The following is a 13,615-nucleotide window of genomic DNA, read 5'->3' on the forward strand; positions in this document are numbered from 1 at the left end:
TACTTTCATGCAGCCAAAGCTATTAATCGGTTTTTATGTGTAAATGGTTTTTACCTTCATGTTTAGAAGCCCATCTCCACACCAAGACCACACAAATATTCACCTATATTTAGTTCTTTTCCGATTTCATTTTAACATTTGATTCTTCCAGTTTCCTGCTGAGTAAGACTATTTTACAAATGCCTCTTCCATCTGGAAACTGATTTCCCAACACTATTTACTAATCTTTCCCCCCCACTGATCTGAAATGTTGGTCTATGGAAAGAGGTGCTAATCAGCCACCTGTCCCTAGCTGCACAACCTCAGGAGGACTCACTTCCTGCGACGACTATTTCCCCAAAGCAAAGATCAATTTCTTAAGACTACTAAGTATTTTTCAAGTAATATAAAAGAACTAGACATTAATTTGCCTATATTTAATGATTAATCTCGTAAGTGTATATAGAATCTGTGTGTGCGGGGAGCTCAACCCTAATCATTTATACCATCATTCAGACGTTAAAAAAACCTCTCTCAAGGGTGAGAATTTTCTTATAACATGTGTTACTTAATTCTTCCACATTCTAATTTCACTCATGTTCTCAGGAATATCTTATTTAGGAACACAGGGAATTGTGACACTAATACTAGAATGCAATACATTATTACGTGCATGTAGCCTTGGTGGCTGACTGGGAACCCCAATACCATTTTATAATATTCCTATGGCAAAACATGCCTTGAGCTTCAAAAATGTCTGGAACTCAACCCAGTGGTCTTTGTAAATATGCCAGGAAGATACACTAGCAACGTTTCCACAGACTTACTGTATTTGATAAAGCTGGTTACCATTCTAGAACATGCACATTGGTTTTTGTCCAATTCCACTGAATTACTACTAGGAAAAAATCTAAGTAGACTACCACAAACTTGCCACCCTTTATACTGTCTTTCTCCCTTTCACAAGAAAGGCAGCGGGTTTTCATCTGGCAGACTCAGATCTCACAACCTACTGTTCTCCTGAGCAATAAGCACAGTTCCACTGCAGCTCAAATCCCTCCACAGGAGAACTCTCCCAGCTAAATGACCTGGCCAGAAATGTCAAGAGAATATGCAGTTCTAAGAACGTTTAGTCTTCAATATAGAAAGCACACCCCTACTGGGATGCTTATCAACAATCGCCTACTTTGGGGGGAAGTAGGTTTGGGGAAAGATACCCTACTTTCCAAAGATGAAAAACAGCGTGTCTAAATGAATCCAAAATTAATGTGAATGAAAAATATTACTCTGGCAAAAACTAAAGCGACTGTTTTTGGTACTTAGGGAAAAGGTACCCCTCAAAGCCTTCTTCTGCAGAGTAAAACGCCTCCAATGTTCGCAGTCTCCAAACTACAGGCCTCGCTCAGTGCTTGTCTCTATAACCTGCTCCCAGCCCCCACGCCTGGGATTCTGGTTTCTTCTCCCTGTTAAGCTTCTGCTTTGGCAATTACGTCCAACTCACCTGTTAGACCACCTCCCTGGACTTCTGCTGGGATATGCCCCCAGTATCCCGTGTGGCCTGCTGCATGTGGAAAGGCCAATATTTTTAAAAATTTGCTTGACTACATAAATACATCCACACAATTACACAAATACACTCATTAAAAGATTCACACCATTGGGATGTCCTTGGTGGCACAGCGGTTAAGAACCCGCCTGCCAATGCAGGGGATATGGGTTCGAGCCCTGGTCTGGGAAGATCCCACATGCCACGGAGCAGCCAAGCCCGTGCGCCACAACTACTTAGCCTGCGTGCTACAACTACTGAAGCCTGTGTGCACAGAGCCTGCGCTCTGAAACAAGAGAAGCCACTGCAATGTGAAGGCTGTGCACCACAACGAAGAGTAACCCCTGCTCAACGCAACTAGAGAAAGCCTGTGCGCAGCAACGAAGACCCAACGCAGCAAAAAATAAATAAAATAAATAAATTCACACCATTTATTAATAAAAGATCCACCCTCATAAATACATGAAAAAAACTAGTCTCCCTTCTCCCCATTGCACTTCTAAGAGGTAACCATTGTTACCAGCTTGGTGGTCCTTCAAAACATTTTCTTGGGGATTTACACACATATATCATTCAAATGGAAATAAACTTGTTATGTAATGGAATCATATTGTATATACATTCTGTAACTTGCTTTTGTTACTCAATAAAGGCCTTGGAATAGTTTCTTGTGCTATATATTGACTCACTTCCATCTTTTATTCCATATTATGGAGTTCCTTGGTTTAGTTAACCTCCCAAAGCAGCTTTATTAATTTACCATCTCCAATAACTACCCATTTCCTCACACCCTTGCCAATGTGGGATATTGAGAATTGTGTAAATTTTTACCAGTGTAACAGGCAAAAATGATATCTCATTATTTTTATTTACTTTCCTTCAGTTACCAGCAAGGGAATTTTTTTCCCTTGTATATAGGCCTTGTTTGTTTCTTTCATCTGTGAACTGCCTATTCATAATCTCTGTTGTTCTTTGTAAACTGGATTGTCTATTTTATTAATTTGTAGGAATATTTAATGCTTTCTGGATGCTTACATGCTGTAATATTTTCTCCCAGTTGTTGTATCTTACTTATGGTATCTTTTATTAAGAGAGGCTTAAAATTTTCAAGTAGCCAAATTTATTCTTTATAGTTTCTGTTTTTTAAGTCTCATTTCAGGCCTTCCTTACCACTATATTACAAAAATACTATTCTAGTTGGAATTTCTATTTTGCATAGAAGAAGGTTAATAGAGATTTTCCCTACCACCAGATAGCCAACTGTTCCAACATTGTTTACTGAAAAATCCTTAGTGCTTCCTTTATAATGAGCAAATCCTTAAACTCCCCACTCTGTTTCAATATCTTATCGTTAAAATGAGAGCAAGTATGCAACACTGTTTTTCAATTTTAGCTATTCTTGTGTATTTTCTTTTTGATTAATTTTAGAACAGACAAATCTCAAAGTTTCTTTTAGGTTACTTTGGGGGGAATTGAGAACTTTATATCAAGTCACCACATCTAGGAAAACCTTCTCAAAATTAGTCATGTCACGCTACTAGAATATTTCCTTTTAGCTTTACTTACTATTTAAGAACAGTATATCTATTTTTAATGGCTTCTGGCAATAACTTGCTTAAGTCTTTGACTTGTGGATGATCTATCAATGCCACCTCAAAAACGCAAGAGAATCAAGTGATGAACAATTATAACTAGCTAGTGAGTTTTTCAGGTGCACTGTTCATATTAGCCAGAGCTTTATTTTTTTGTGGCCACGTTGTTCAGCTTGCGGGATCTTAGTCCCCCGACCAGGGATCGAACCCCAGCCCTTGGCAGTGAGAGCGCAGAGTCCTAAACACTGGACCGCCAGGGAATTCCCATATTTTTTTCTCATTTCTTAAGCTGTCATTGGCTTATTTCAGATTGCTTTACCATTATTTAATTTCATGAGGCACACTGAGACCAAAAGACCTTACAGACCCAGCACTGGCCAAGGAGTTGACATCCCAGTAGCAAAGAGTACAACAGCACACTCCACAAAAAGGAAGGAGGGCACCTGGAAGAAATGCCTGATTCCCAGTGTGGGGCAGGGAAAGCAACAGACACTGGAACACTGTCTTGTGCCAGAAAGTAAGTGTTCAAAGAATGAAGTGATCATGTCAAAAAGACACAGGAGCCAGCCTGAAGGACTCTCATTGGGACAATCTGAACATCAAAATAATAATCATAAAGGCTTACTTATCACCTACTGAATAAAATAGGAATCTCTAAGTTCACACTGATAAGTGGGGGAGAAGGGCAAGCTACCTCTTATGGCAGAAAACCAACTACCAAAGATGGAATGATAAATTTAGAAAATCACCACTGGACGAGACTCAGTGAATGCTGACACTAGTGGAGGGTGAAACGGATATTTATAAGTCACAAAGTATGTTCCCCATAGATACAATTACAAAGAGTAAAACAGTTAACTTTCCAGTGGAGAAACCCAACCAATACCACCTCAAGTCACTTACACAAATGGTCAGGATGTGCCTCTAAGGAGGTTAACTGAGAAAAATAACACTTCCGGTGGTATTTCTGACAAAAGTGTATAATTTGAACCTAATCACGAGGGGAAAAAAAACAAAACAAAACAAACCAAAAAAACCTAAATTGAAAAACAGGCTTCAAAATAAGTGGTCTATGCTCTTCAAAAAATGGTAATGTCACAAATACAAAGCAAGTCTTAGGAACTGTTGCAGATTAAAGGAAACTGAAAAGACGTGACAACTGAAGGCTATGAAAAGACCCGATTTTTTCTTGTTTTGAGTTATGAAGAACATTATTGGAACAAATGGCTAAATCTAAATAAGGTCTAAGCTTAGATTACAGTATATTAACATTAATTTCTTCATTTTGGTAATTACGTATGATCACGTAATGTCCCTGCTTTTAGAAAATACTGCGGTCTCTAGGGGCAAAGGGGCACATACATGCAACTTATTCTCAAACAGTTCAGGGGGAAAAAATATATATATATATTACATTTATTTTATCTCTCTCTTTCTTTCTCTCTCTCTCTTTCTTTCTCTCTCTCCCTCTCCACCCCCCTTTCTCTCTTTCTCTCTCTCTCCCCGCTCCTGACCTGTCCTGAGAAAGAAAAGGATAAAACAAATGTAATAAAATGCTAACATTTGGGGAATCTGGATGAGGATATATGAGAATTCCTTGTATTATTCTTGCATCTTTTCTAAGTATGAAATTATGTCTCCTAAAAAAAAGATACATTGTACATTCATTTTCAAATTTTTGTGTGGATCTATGCTTTCATTTATTTTGGCTAAAGAAACAGGAGTGGAATAATTGGGTTGTATTTTAGTTGAAGTTTCAATTTTGTAAGTATGTGCCAATTTTTTTCCCCAAATAGCATCATTTTACATACTCTACAGCAGTGTATGGGAGTTTGTTTTTCTATATCTTTGCTATTTTAATAGTTGTTTTCTAGCATTTCTAGTCATTTTAATTTTATTTTCTTTGATAGGTAATGACAAGCATTTTTTGATGTGGTCACTGGCCATTTATTTATATTCTCTTGTGAAGTATCTGTTCAAAATTTTGCCAATTATTAAAATGCATTTGATGGTTATTCTAAAAAAAAGAAAGAAATTATATCAAAAGAAACAAAGACAACCCAGCAACACAGAATCAGGCAACAGCTTAAAAAGCAAAGATGCTGACTTTGCTTTTCTAGTTAAATTATTTTGCTGATAATTATTTTAAAAGATTCTGCTAAACAAAGTATTGATGTGAAACTACTTTGGAGGGATGCTGAGATTACTTGAGGTGTGCTTTCTAGGATTCTGATTAAAATAATCAGATTTCAAACCATTTTGAGTTTGTTCAAACAGGGGAGATGAAAAAACTATTTTCAGTTAAAATCATGATAAAATCTAATAAGATAGTCGTAAATAATTCAGAACTTATAGACTTGCCCTATTAAATATCAATATGTACTGTAAAACTCCAGAATAGAATCACCACAAGCATAAGAAACCAGACACAAAAGAGTTTGTATTGGGAATTCCCTGGCAGTCCAGTGGTTAGGACTCCATGGTCTCACTGCTGAGGGCCCGGGTTCAATCCCTGGTCAGGGAACTAAGACCCCACAAGCCGTGTGGTGCTGCCAACAAAATAAAAAAATTTGTATTAAATGGGTCTATTTCACTTGAAGCTCTAGAACAGGCAAAACTAATCTATGGTCAAAGTAATCACATATTCTCCCCCCCTTCGAGGGACAGGCAGGGACTATAACTGGGCAAGGGCACGAGGAGTCTGATAGGAATGTTCCATATTTTGATCCCTCATTATCTCACATCATATGCAAAAATAAACTCCAAATGAACTCAAAATAAAACCATAAATACCACTCCAAAATGCAGAATGATTTAAAAAATAATAATTTTAAAGCAAAGGACAGCCTTTTAAAATACAACATAAAATCTAGAACCCGTATAAAATGACTGCGTTGCCTGTGTTAAAGATTGAAACTTTAAAGACCAAAACACCACAAACTAGTTAAGTCAAATGAGAGACAGGGAAAAAGCAACTGTGACATTTTACAGAGAGAGAGCCCTCAAGAGTCAATAAGACCAACAACCCAGCAGAAAAACGGGCAAAGGGCATGAAAAGGCAATTCAGAAAATACAGATGGCCAATCATCAGAAACTGTCTAATCTGTGAAGAAATGTAAATGGAAACTTTACCTGTGGAGAAATTCAAATAAATACAATGAAATACTTTTCTTCTATATATAAGACAACATTAAAAAAAAGATAATATTCAGCATTGAGAATTTAAAGAAATTGGCACCCTCTCCCACCCCCTATGCTGCCAGATATTAACCAGTACAGCCTGTTGGAGAGCTATTTGTTAGTAGCTATTTTTAAAATAAAATGCACATATCTTTTGACCCCGGAATTCTACTTCCAATAAGTTAACAAAAACATATTCCTTCAGCAGAGATAGCTCTGGTTCACGGCTGTGCTGAAAACTGGAACAAACCCCAACCGTCTAGTAATAAGACTGACGAGCTCAACTGTGGTACAATCATATGAAGGACTACTCAGCTGTTAAAAGAATGAGTTTTTTTTATTTTCAGCACTATCGAAAAATGTCCTCAACATGCTAAATGAAAAAAAACAAATTAGAGAATATGGTGTGTAGTAGAACCAATTTTTTTAAAGGAAAGACAAAGGCACACAGGTGTGTGCGCATCTTTCTGCATTTTTAGATGACTGCAGACACATAGATAAGTCTGGGAAAATATGCCCACACTTTTAATAACGGGTTGCCTCCTGAATGGAAAGGAATTTCAACACTTTACTTAATGCACATTTGTATTTCCAAAGACCTTAACACAAGCATTTCTTCTTCTGTTAAAAAGAAAAAGAAAGCAAAAAGGATATCCACAGGCTCTACTTTTTCCCAGTCTATAACTGTCTTTCTCTGTTGATTTTTCAGCACTCTTTGCCTTGGCAAAAACACTGACTTGGGCAAAACCAAAAATGCTCGATGAACTGTGGACCACAGAGGTGACTTCATTCCAAAGTGAGGTCACTGACTGCTGTTCTCCCAGAGCTTATATACCCCAGAGCATGGTTGATATTGGTGCCAGACATTTCACACCCAATTCTTCACCACTGACCAGGTAAAAATATTTTGTTTTGTTTTGGGGCCTGAGCAATAAAACCTTCAATTACCAAGAGAACTTTCAGGACAGCCCAAATGCCCAGTTTTAGCTAATTCTTTCTTAAAACAGTAGTTGAATGTCACTGAATTCCATTAGTAACTCAATGAATAAATACTAAGCAGGAAGAAAGACAAGGAAGACGCAGCCCCTGTCCTCAACAACCTGATTGTGACACAAGGCAGAATGAAACGTAAGCATTAAAACTCAGGCCATGGCATCACAGAGGACCTAAGGAGAGAAGACCTGCTGTTGGTGGGATCAGAAGTTGTCTCTTGATGAACTAGGACTTGAATGCAGACAAATGGGGAAGAGGAGTGGGTAGAACATATAAGCTAAGGCCCAGAGAGCCAAGAGAGTAAACCACATGTTTGGGACCTGATTAAAGGTATATGTAACAGAGGAAGGTGGTGTGGGAGGAAGCAGGGAAGGGAAGATTTGGGGCAGATGGTGAAGGTCATTAATGCCACGTGGAATCTGGCTTTTATGCAGTATGCAGTTTTCGAAAGCAATGTCTGTAAAAGTGACAACTCTGTTTTGGCCAGGCAGTATTTAAAAGGGAAGTTATTTTGCACAAGTCAGGTCAATAGGAGACTCAAGTAATTCTAAACACTCTCTACTTAAAGAAGGTTAAGAGTCTGGATAAGCAACGGCTGCTGAGAAACCTACAGAGGAAAATAAGTAGAGGTGTAAGTACCTCTTCCATCCTCTGAATTCCCAAGAACCATGGAAACAAAAATACAGTGGAGGGATCTTGAAAGAAAATGCAAACCTTCATTCAAGGTCCTTCTGATTCACAGGGCAGTCCACAAGCACATTAGCAAAAGAAGTCAGTTTTGAAAAACGTTCCTAACATTAGCTATGCTTATAAAATCCTCCATACCTTTGCTGGATCTCTTTGATGTCTTCTTATTTCCTTCAGAGGTAATTTCAATTTCATCAGGATTACCCCCCTCATCTTCAATTGCCTAGAGAGAAGGTAAAAAAAGTTCACCCCAAAAGTTCACCCAGCACACAGATTTGACTTTCACAGAAGCTTCAGGGTGCTGATCTGGAAAGGGCCTCTCCCCACCTGTTCATTCGTTCTTTCTTTTTCTACCAACGTAGAAAAAGCTCTACCAATGTAGAGCAAGCAAGGGCTCTGGATTTAGACGGATTCTACCAGATCTTAGCTGTGTGGTCTCAGGCAGGCTTATTTAATCCCTGTGAGTTTATTTTTTACTCTGGAACATGGGGCTAATAAATGTTCTTACCCAGGAAAGCTGTCATGAGAATTCGTATTATCCTTGTAAAGCAAACACTCACCAAACATTAGGGTTATTTTTAACATTATCACCAAAATCTGACTGATCCTATTCCTGGGCCCAAAAAAACTCAAAAAAGGCACACTCTCTAGTTACCTATGACTTCACTCAACAATGGGCTGTTCGACCCTCCCTGAACCCCTCTCCACGCCACACCTGTACTAGGCACCCTCTGTACAGAATACTAACACTCACTGCCTGAGTTCCTGCTGTGTGTGGCACGGTATGGGATGTGACACGTACTACCTCATCCCTTCACAATCATCTCTGACTGACTCCAGAGGCCTTGCCGTCAACCACTAGGGGGCCTGCTTCATCGGATACAGAATTATAAGGATCTCTTGGCAAGTCCCGCCTCCCCATCCCAAGAGCCTGTCCTTCACTTGAGCAGCCCCCACTTATGCTCTGCACTGTGCCAGGCACCAAGGAGGCACTCAGGAGAAAAAACAACAACAACAAAACAAACAGGACTGAGCATGTCAATGCTGATATCCATAGACACTGGGCTTCACAGTTAGGTTTTACTGAAAACCCTGTTTTTACTGGACTCTCAAACTCTGTTTAAACCCATTTCAAATGTTGTTTTATTTGTAAACAGTTTCAGAAGTCTCGAAGATTATGAGGAGTTTCCTAGCTTGGAAAAGTCTAAATTCAGAATGCAGCGTGGAGGCTCCACATCTAACCTGTACCAGGAACAAAGAAACCTCTCCCTTCTCTCTGAAGCCAGAACCAGAAGGAAGAATTGGAGTTATGCCCTGGCATCAAGGAATGCACAAACATAAAGTCTTTCACTCTCTTCCCGGAGACAGAAGATTCTGGAACATCACCAGGAGAATCCAAAAACTACCCCAGACAGAAGGTGTACCAGTTTGCCCCTCAGTGTGTCTCCTCTAGGTGTAGTGTTCACAGGGTCATCCCTAGGGGGGACCGTAGGCTACGAGTCATCCTTACAGACCTTGCCAAATTACACTTTGTGTTTTGCTTCCACCTTTCCCTCCTTTGCCCTTCCTAAAAAAAAAAAAAAAACTAGATAACGGAAGTACAAGAGAAGAACATCAGTACTTCCAGACTTGCTTGGGCAGGGTAGCAGATGGGTATATATGCTAATGGTATTTATGTATTTTGAGCACATCGCTAAGAAACTGAAAAGAAGGAAGAAGGGATGGGTTTGTCTCCTCAGAGACGTTAGTGATGGAAGATCACACCAGTCTCAACCCCCGCCTGACGGGAAGGTTCAATACCATCCTATCAGCATTGCAGGCTTGTGGACTATCTGGGGGAATAAAGGCTAAAGCCCCGCAATTTGACTTTGTTGATAGGAGGCCTTGTGGCTACTAACAACATGGATCACATGTCCCCCGGTGCCAACCCTCACCCTCCTTGCATCTTCTCCAGGTAAACATCTCAGTGGATGAACCGCCTGCCCCGTCTGGGTCAAGGAAGTTAGTAACCATAGTGAAAGAAAACAGACTCAAGTTAGAAAGGCCCAACTGACTCGGAGCAAATAACTCACTACTCTCAAGCCTGAGTTTCCTCATCCAGGTAATAGGAAATAATCCTTACTTCCTCTAAACAGCAATTAATAAGTAAAACTCTGATCCTCTGTTGTTAGGGAGGCCGGAGAGTAGAATGAGTGACAAACCGCACTGTCTCGGGGCTGGGGGATAGATAACAAGGCTTAGCGAGTACACAGGAGAAGTCCCCATACAAGAGTCGCTAGGCGGCAAAAAGAAAGAAGCCACCAGGACAAGGCAAGCACAGGGGAAGCAGAAGGGCACAAACACTTACTTAACTCCCTGCTCTTCGCAGAACCCTCGAGGTAGGGGGTTAAAACCCCCTGTTTGCAAATACCAAGCGGTGGCACAGAGAAAAAAGTGAAACGTGACAGCGATCGCATCTCGAGTGTTTACATGCGCTGGGCAACACGCCAAGCCCGTTTCATGCCATTTTACTTAATCCTAACGCGAAAACACTAGTATTTTCTTCTACTGGACACAAGGAGAAATAGGCGCAGAAGGGATTAAATGTCTTCCACGCTCAAGATCATGCAGATCTGACGGAGCCTTTAGAACCTCCCCAAGTCTGTTTCATTTCTGGTGGTTATTACAAATAGCACTTTTCCCTCCAGGCTAAATCCCCAAGCCCGTACTGGCAAATCCCTAAGCCGTTTCCCCATTCCCCCCCGCCCTTTGAGTATTCCCTCGATATGATTACTTTAAAAATTAATCCCCTATTCAATGGTTCTGGGCCCTAACGGATCAAGAAGCATCTCTCTTCCCAGAGGACGCCCCCGCGGCCGACACGGGCTCAGAAAATCGGCCGGCCTCGGTTCAAATCCCGACCTCCTCACCCCGGCCGAGTGACCTTGGCCGAGTCCCCTAACGCCGCGGAGGAAGCGAGGATTTCAGGGTTCCGCGACCACTTTCAGAGGCCGGAATGCAACCAGCCGAAGAAAGCCCTTGAAAAGCAGGAGCTGATGCGGCTAACACAAGCACTCGGCCGATGTACCCGTCACCCCCAACCTCCCCCGTTCGCGTCGAGATTTTCTTTTTCTTGTTCTCGCCCCGATGCGGCGCTGGGCCCGGCGGGGCTCGAAGCTCCCGCCGGGGCCTGGGAGGAGCCGGGAGAAGCCCGGGGCGCCAGGCCCGGCGCAGGCCGCAAACGGGGCCGGGGGCGGACCCCGACGCCAGAAGGCCCCCGTCGCGGCCGCGAGGGTCCCCCGACCCATCTCCTGCCCACCCCCAGAGCCCCGGCTCTACCTTTTTAAGCCGCTCCATCAAAACGCTCTTGTTGCCGCTCGAGTCCAGGTTCCGTTTCCTCAGCTCCGCCCGCAGATCGATCACCCTCAAGTCGCTGAGGCGCCGCGTCCCGGTCTCCGACGAGGCGGAGCTCAGAGCCGCTGCGCCCGCCGCACCCGAATCGCCTAGGCCTGACAGAGTCTCCGCCATTCCAGGGACCCTGGCTCCGCCGCCCACTTCACAGAAAACCGGGCCGGATTTATCTCAGCTCCCAGCACAAAATGGCGCCGCTTGCGAAGAAACCGCTCCAGCCGCCCCGGCGCGCCTCGCTTCTGCGCAGGCGTACACGGCGTGGGTTCGACGCTCCCGGTCGCGTCTGCCCATGCGTGGTGAGAGCCTTGGGCGGGAGGGAGCGGTGTGTGCGGTGAGGGGGGATACGCGCAGGCGCGTGTCGTCTCGCCGGCCTCCCGCCGCGAACTGCCTGGACACATGCGTACTGCGGTTACGGCGCCTGCGCGTTGTGGCTGGACACGTGCGGTTGGTTGGCGCGCGAGCTTGCTTGCTGCTAAGAGCCCTGATCCGGGCGGCGCGCATGCGCGGCCGGAAAACGGGGCGGGAGGAAGGGAGTGCGTTTTCCTCTCAGGCGGCGCCATTTTGTGCTCAGAGAAGCTACAGCCGCCGGCGGTGTGTGGGATAGGTGGCAGAGACGGGAAACCCGGGATGGCGGAGACTCTGGCAGGGTCCGGCGACTCGGGTTCTGGCACAGCCGCTGTCGTCTCGGGCGCCTCAGAGGTCGGGACGCGGCGGCTCAGTGACTTGCGGGTGATCGATTTGCGGGCGGAGCTGAAGAAGCGGAACCTGGACACGGGCGGCAACAAGAGCGTCCTGATGGAGCGGCTCAAGAAGGTGAGGCGGCCCGGGGCCCCGGGGTGGCGCCTGAGGCCGGGGCACGCCCCCGCGCGGGCCTGTCACCGTCACTCCCCCGGGCGGGGCGCCCCCGGTCCGCTTCTCTCGTGGCCGATCCCGGCCCGAGCTGTCAGGCCCCTGGGGCTCCGGCTGTGTGACCTTGGGCCGTCACCGCCCCTCGCTGTGCTTTGCCTCCCCCTTTCCCTCCCGTCGGTCGCCTCCGGTGCGCTGAAAGCCCGTTTTAGCCGCAGGGTGGCCCCTGGACTCTTCCCGGGGCTGTGTGACCTTGGACAAGTGCCGTCCCCTCCCCGCGCCTCAGTTTTGTCCCCTGCGGAGCGGATGATTGAAGAGCCTTTGATGTTTCCCAGGAAGGGCGGGGGGACTGTGCTTGTTCTTGCCTCAGGACCTTTGCTCTTAGCGTGCCTTCCACCTGGCTGCTCGTCTCCCAGGTCTCCATCTGGCTGGGGCTTTGTTGTCATTTTGGGTCTGTCTGAGACGTCGCCACCCTGCCCACCCTTCCTAAGTGTTGTTCCACCTCCGTGACTCCCTGTGTCGCACCATTCTGTTTCTTGTCCCACCTCGTAGCACTTAACACAGAGTTGGGTACCGGGAGTTGGGGGGAGATGTCATCTCCTTGATGGGAACAGGCTCTTGAGGGTAGGGCCCTTGTGAGTTGAGCGCGGAGTCCCCAAGCACGCGAAAGGCACTGTCGCCTGGAACCACCATCTGCCCTCTACCCAGTTCGTTCAGTGTTCTTCCTCCGCCGAGGTCAAAGGTGGCCTGTCGAACAGCACGCAGCCCTCTCTGCCCGTGCCAGACCAAGTGCGGCCTCTCTTGTGTGTTGCATCGTTGACTTAAAGTGGAGGTAGTTTGGAGGTTAGGGACCATTTCGGGACTCGTCACAGACTCTGTGGAGCCCCATCTCACACATCTCTTTGTCTTTTGGGTGGGGGGGGCCTCTGCGGAGAGAACCGAGTGTCGCTGGGTTCTTCCTGTGGCTTTGGGGCTGGCAGCCCACATAACCAGAACCAGAGTTGCTCTTTGCCAGAAAAGGTTTGCGCTTGTTCGCTGGGAAGTTGTTACCTAGGAAGAACAGTGTCTGTCCTGCAGCTCTTAGCCACGTTGTAAAATTTGTCTCTTCCCAATAGGCGGTTAAGGAAGAAGGTCAAGATCCTGATGAAATTGGCGTCGCGTTGGAAGCCACAAGCAAGAGGACGACAAAGAAATGCGTTAAAGGTATCCGCTTGAACTTGTTGCTGCTTGAGGCCTCTGCCTTGAGAGGACTTCCGTAGAGGACTGGTGGTTTAGCATTCTTCCTGCCCTCCAGGTCGGGAGAGCGGCCCTTATTATTCTCCGTCTAACAGTTAGGCTTGCTTTTCCACCACCTAATGTGTAAGGATGTCAGGGTGCTGGGGAGGAGTAAAGAGATTTGTAG

General features: G+C 44.8%; 2 protein-coding genes across 10 annotated transcripts in view; one reads left to right on the plus strand and one right to left on the minus strand.

The window, feature by feature from the left end:
* The window catches only part of SAFB (scaffold attachment factor B), a 34,348-nt gene extending 22,741 nt beyond the window's left edge, over nt 1-11,607 (minus strand). For 3 of the 5 annotated variants that reach the window (XM_033854583.2, XM_033854582.2, XM_033854586.2), the window contains exons 1-2: nt 11,296-11,604; nt 8,116-8,200 (exon numbers count right to left, since the gene is read on the minus strand). In XM_033854583.2, coding sequence (XP_033710474.1) covers nt 8,116-8,200; nt 11,296-11,484 — 274 coding nt within the window. In that variant the 5' untranslated portion in view covers nt 11,485-11,604. Of the gene's footprint in view, nt 1-8,115; nt 8,201-11,295 lie in introns of all 5 variants that reach the window. The other 2 variants (XM_033854585.2, XM_033854584.2) reach the window with 1 other exon arrangement.
* A 310-nt stretch (nt 11,608-11,917) lies between these two features.
* Nucleotides 11,918-13,615, plus strand: part of SAFB2 (scaffold attachment factor B2) — a 41,573-nt gene continuing 39,875 nt past the window's right edge. For 3 of the 5 annotated variants that reach the window (XR_012331123.1, XR_012331124.1, XM_019947089.3), the window contains exons 1-2: nt 11,920-12,180; nt 13,329-13,416. Coding sequence is in view for 3 of the 5 variants with exons in the window: in XM_019947089.3 (XP_019802648.1) it covers nt 11,995-12,180; nt 13,329-13,416 (274 nt within the window). In the remaining 2 variants the exon portion in view is untranslated. Of the gene's footprint in view, nt 12,181-13,328; nt 13,417-13,615 lie in introns of all 5 variants that reach the window. The other 2 variants (XM_033854577.2, XM_019947090.3) reach the window with 1 other exon arrangement.

This window comes from Tursiops truncatus, chromosome 3 (assembly GCF_011762595.2).
Source record: "Tursiops truncatus isolate mTurTru1 chromosome 3, mTurTru1.mat.Y, whole genome shotgun sequence".
Taxonomy (NCBI): domain Eukaryota; kingdom Metazoa; phylum Chordata; class Mammalia; order Artiodactyla; family Delphinidae; genus Tursiops; species Tursiops truncatus.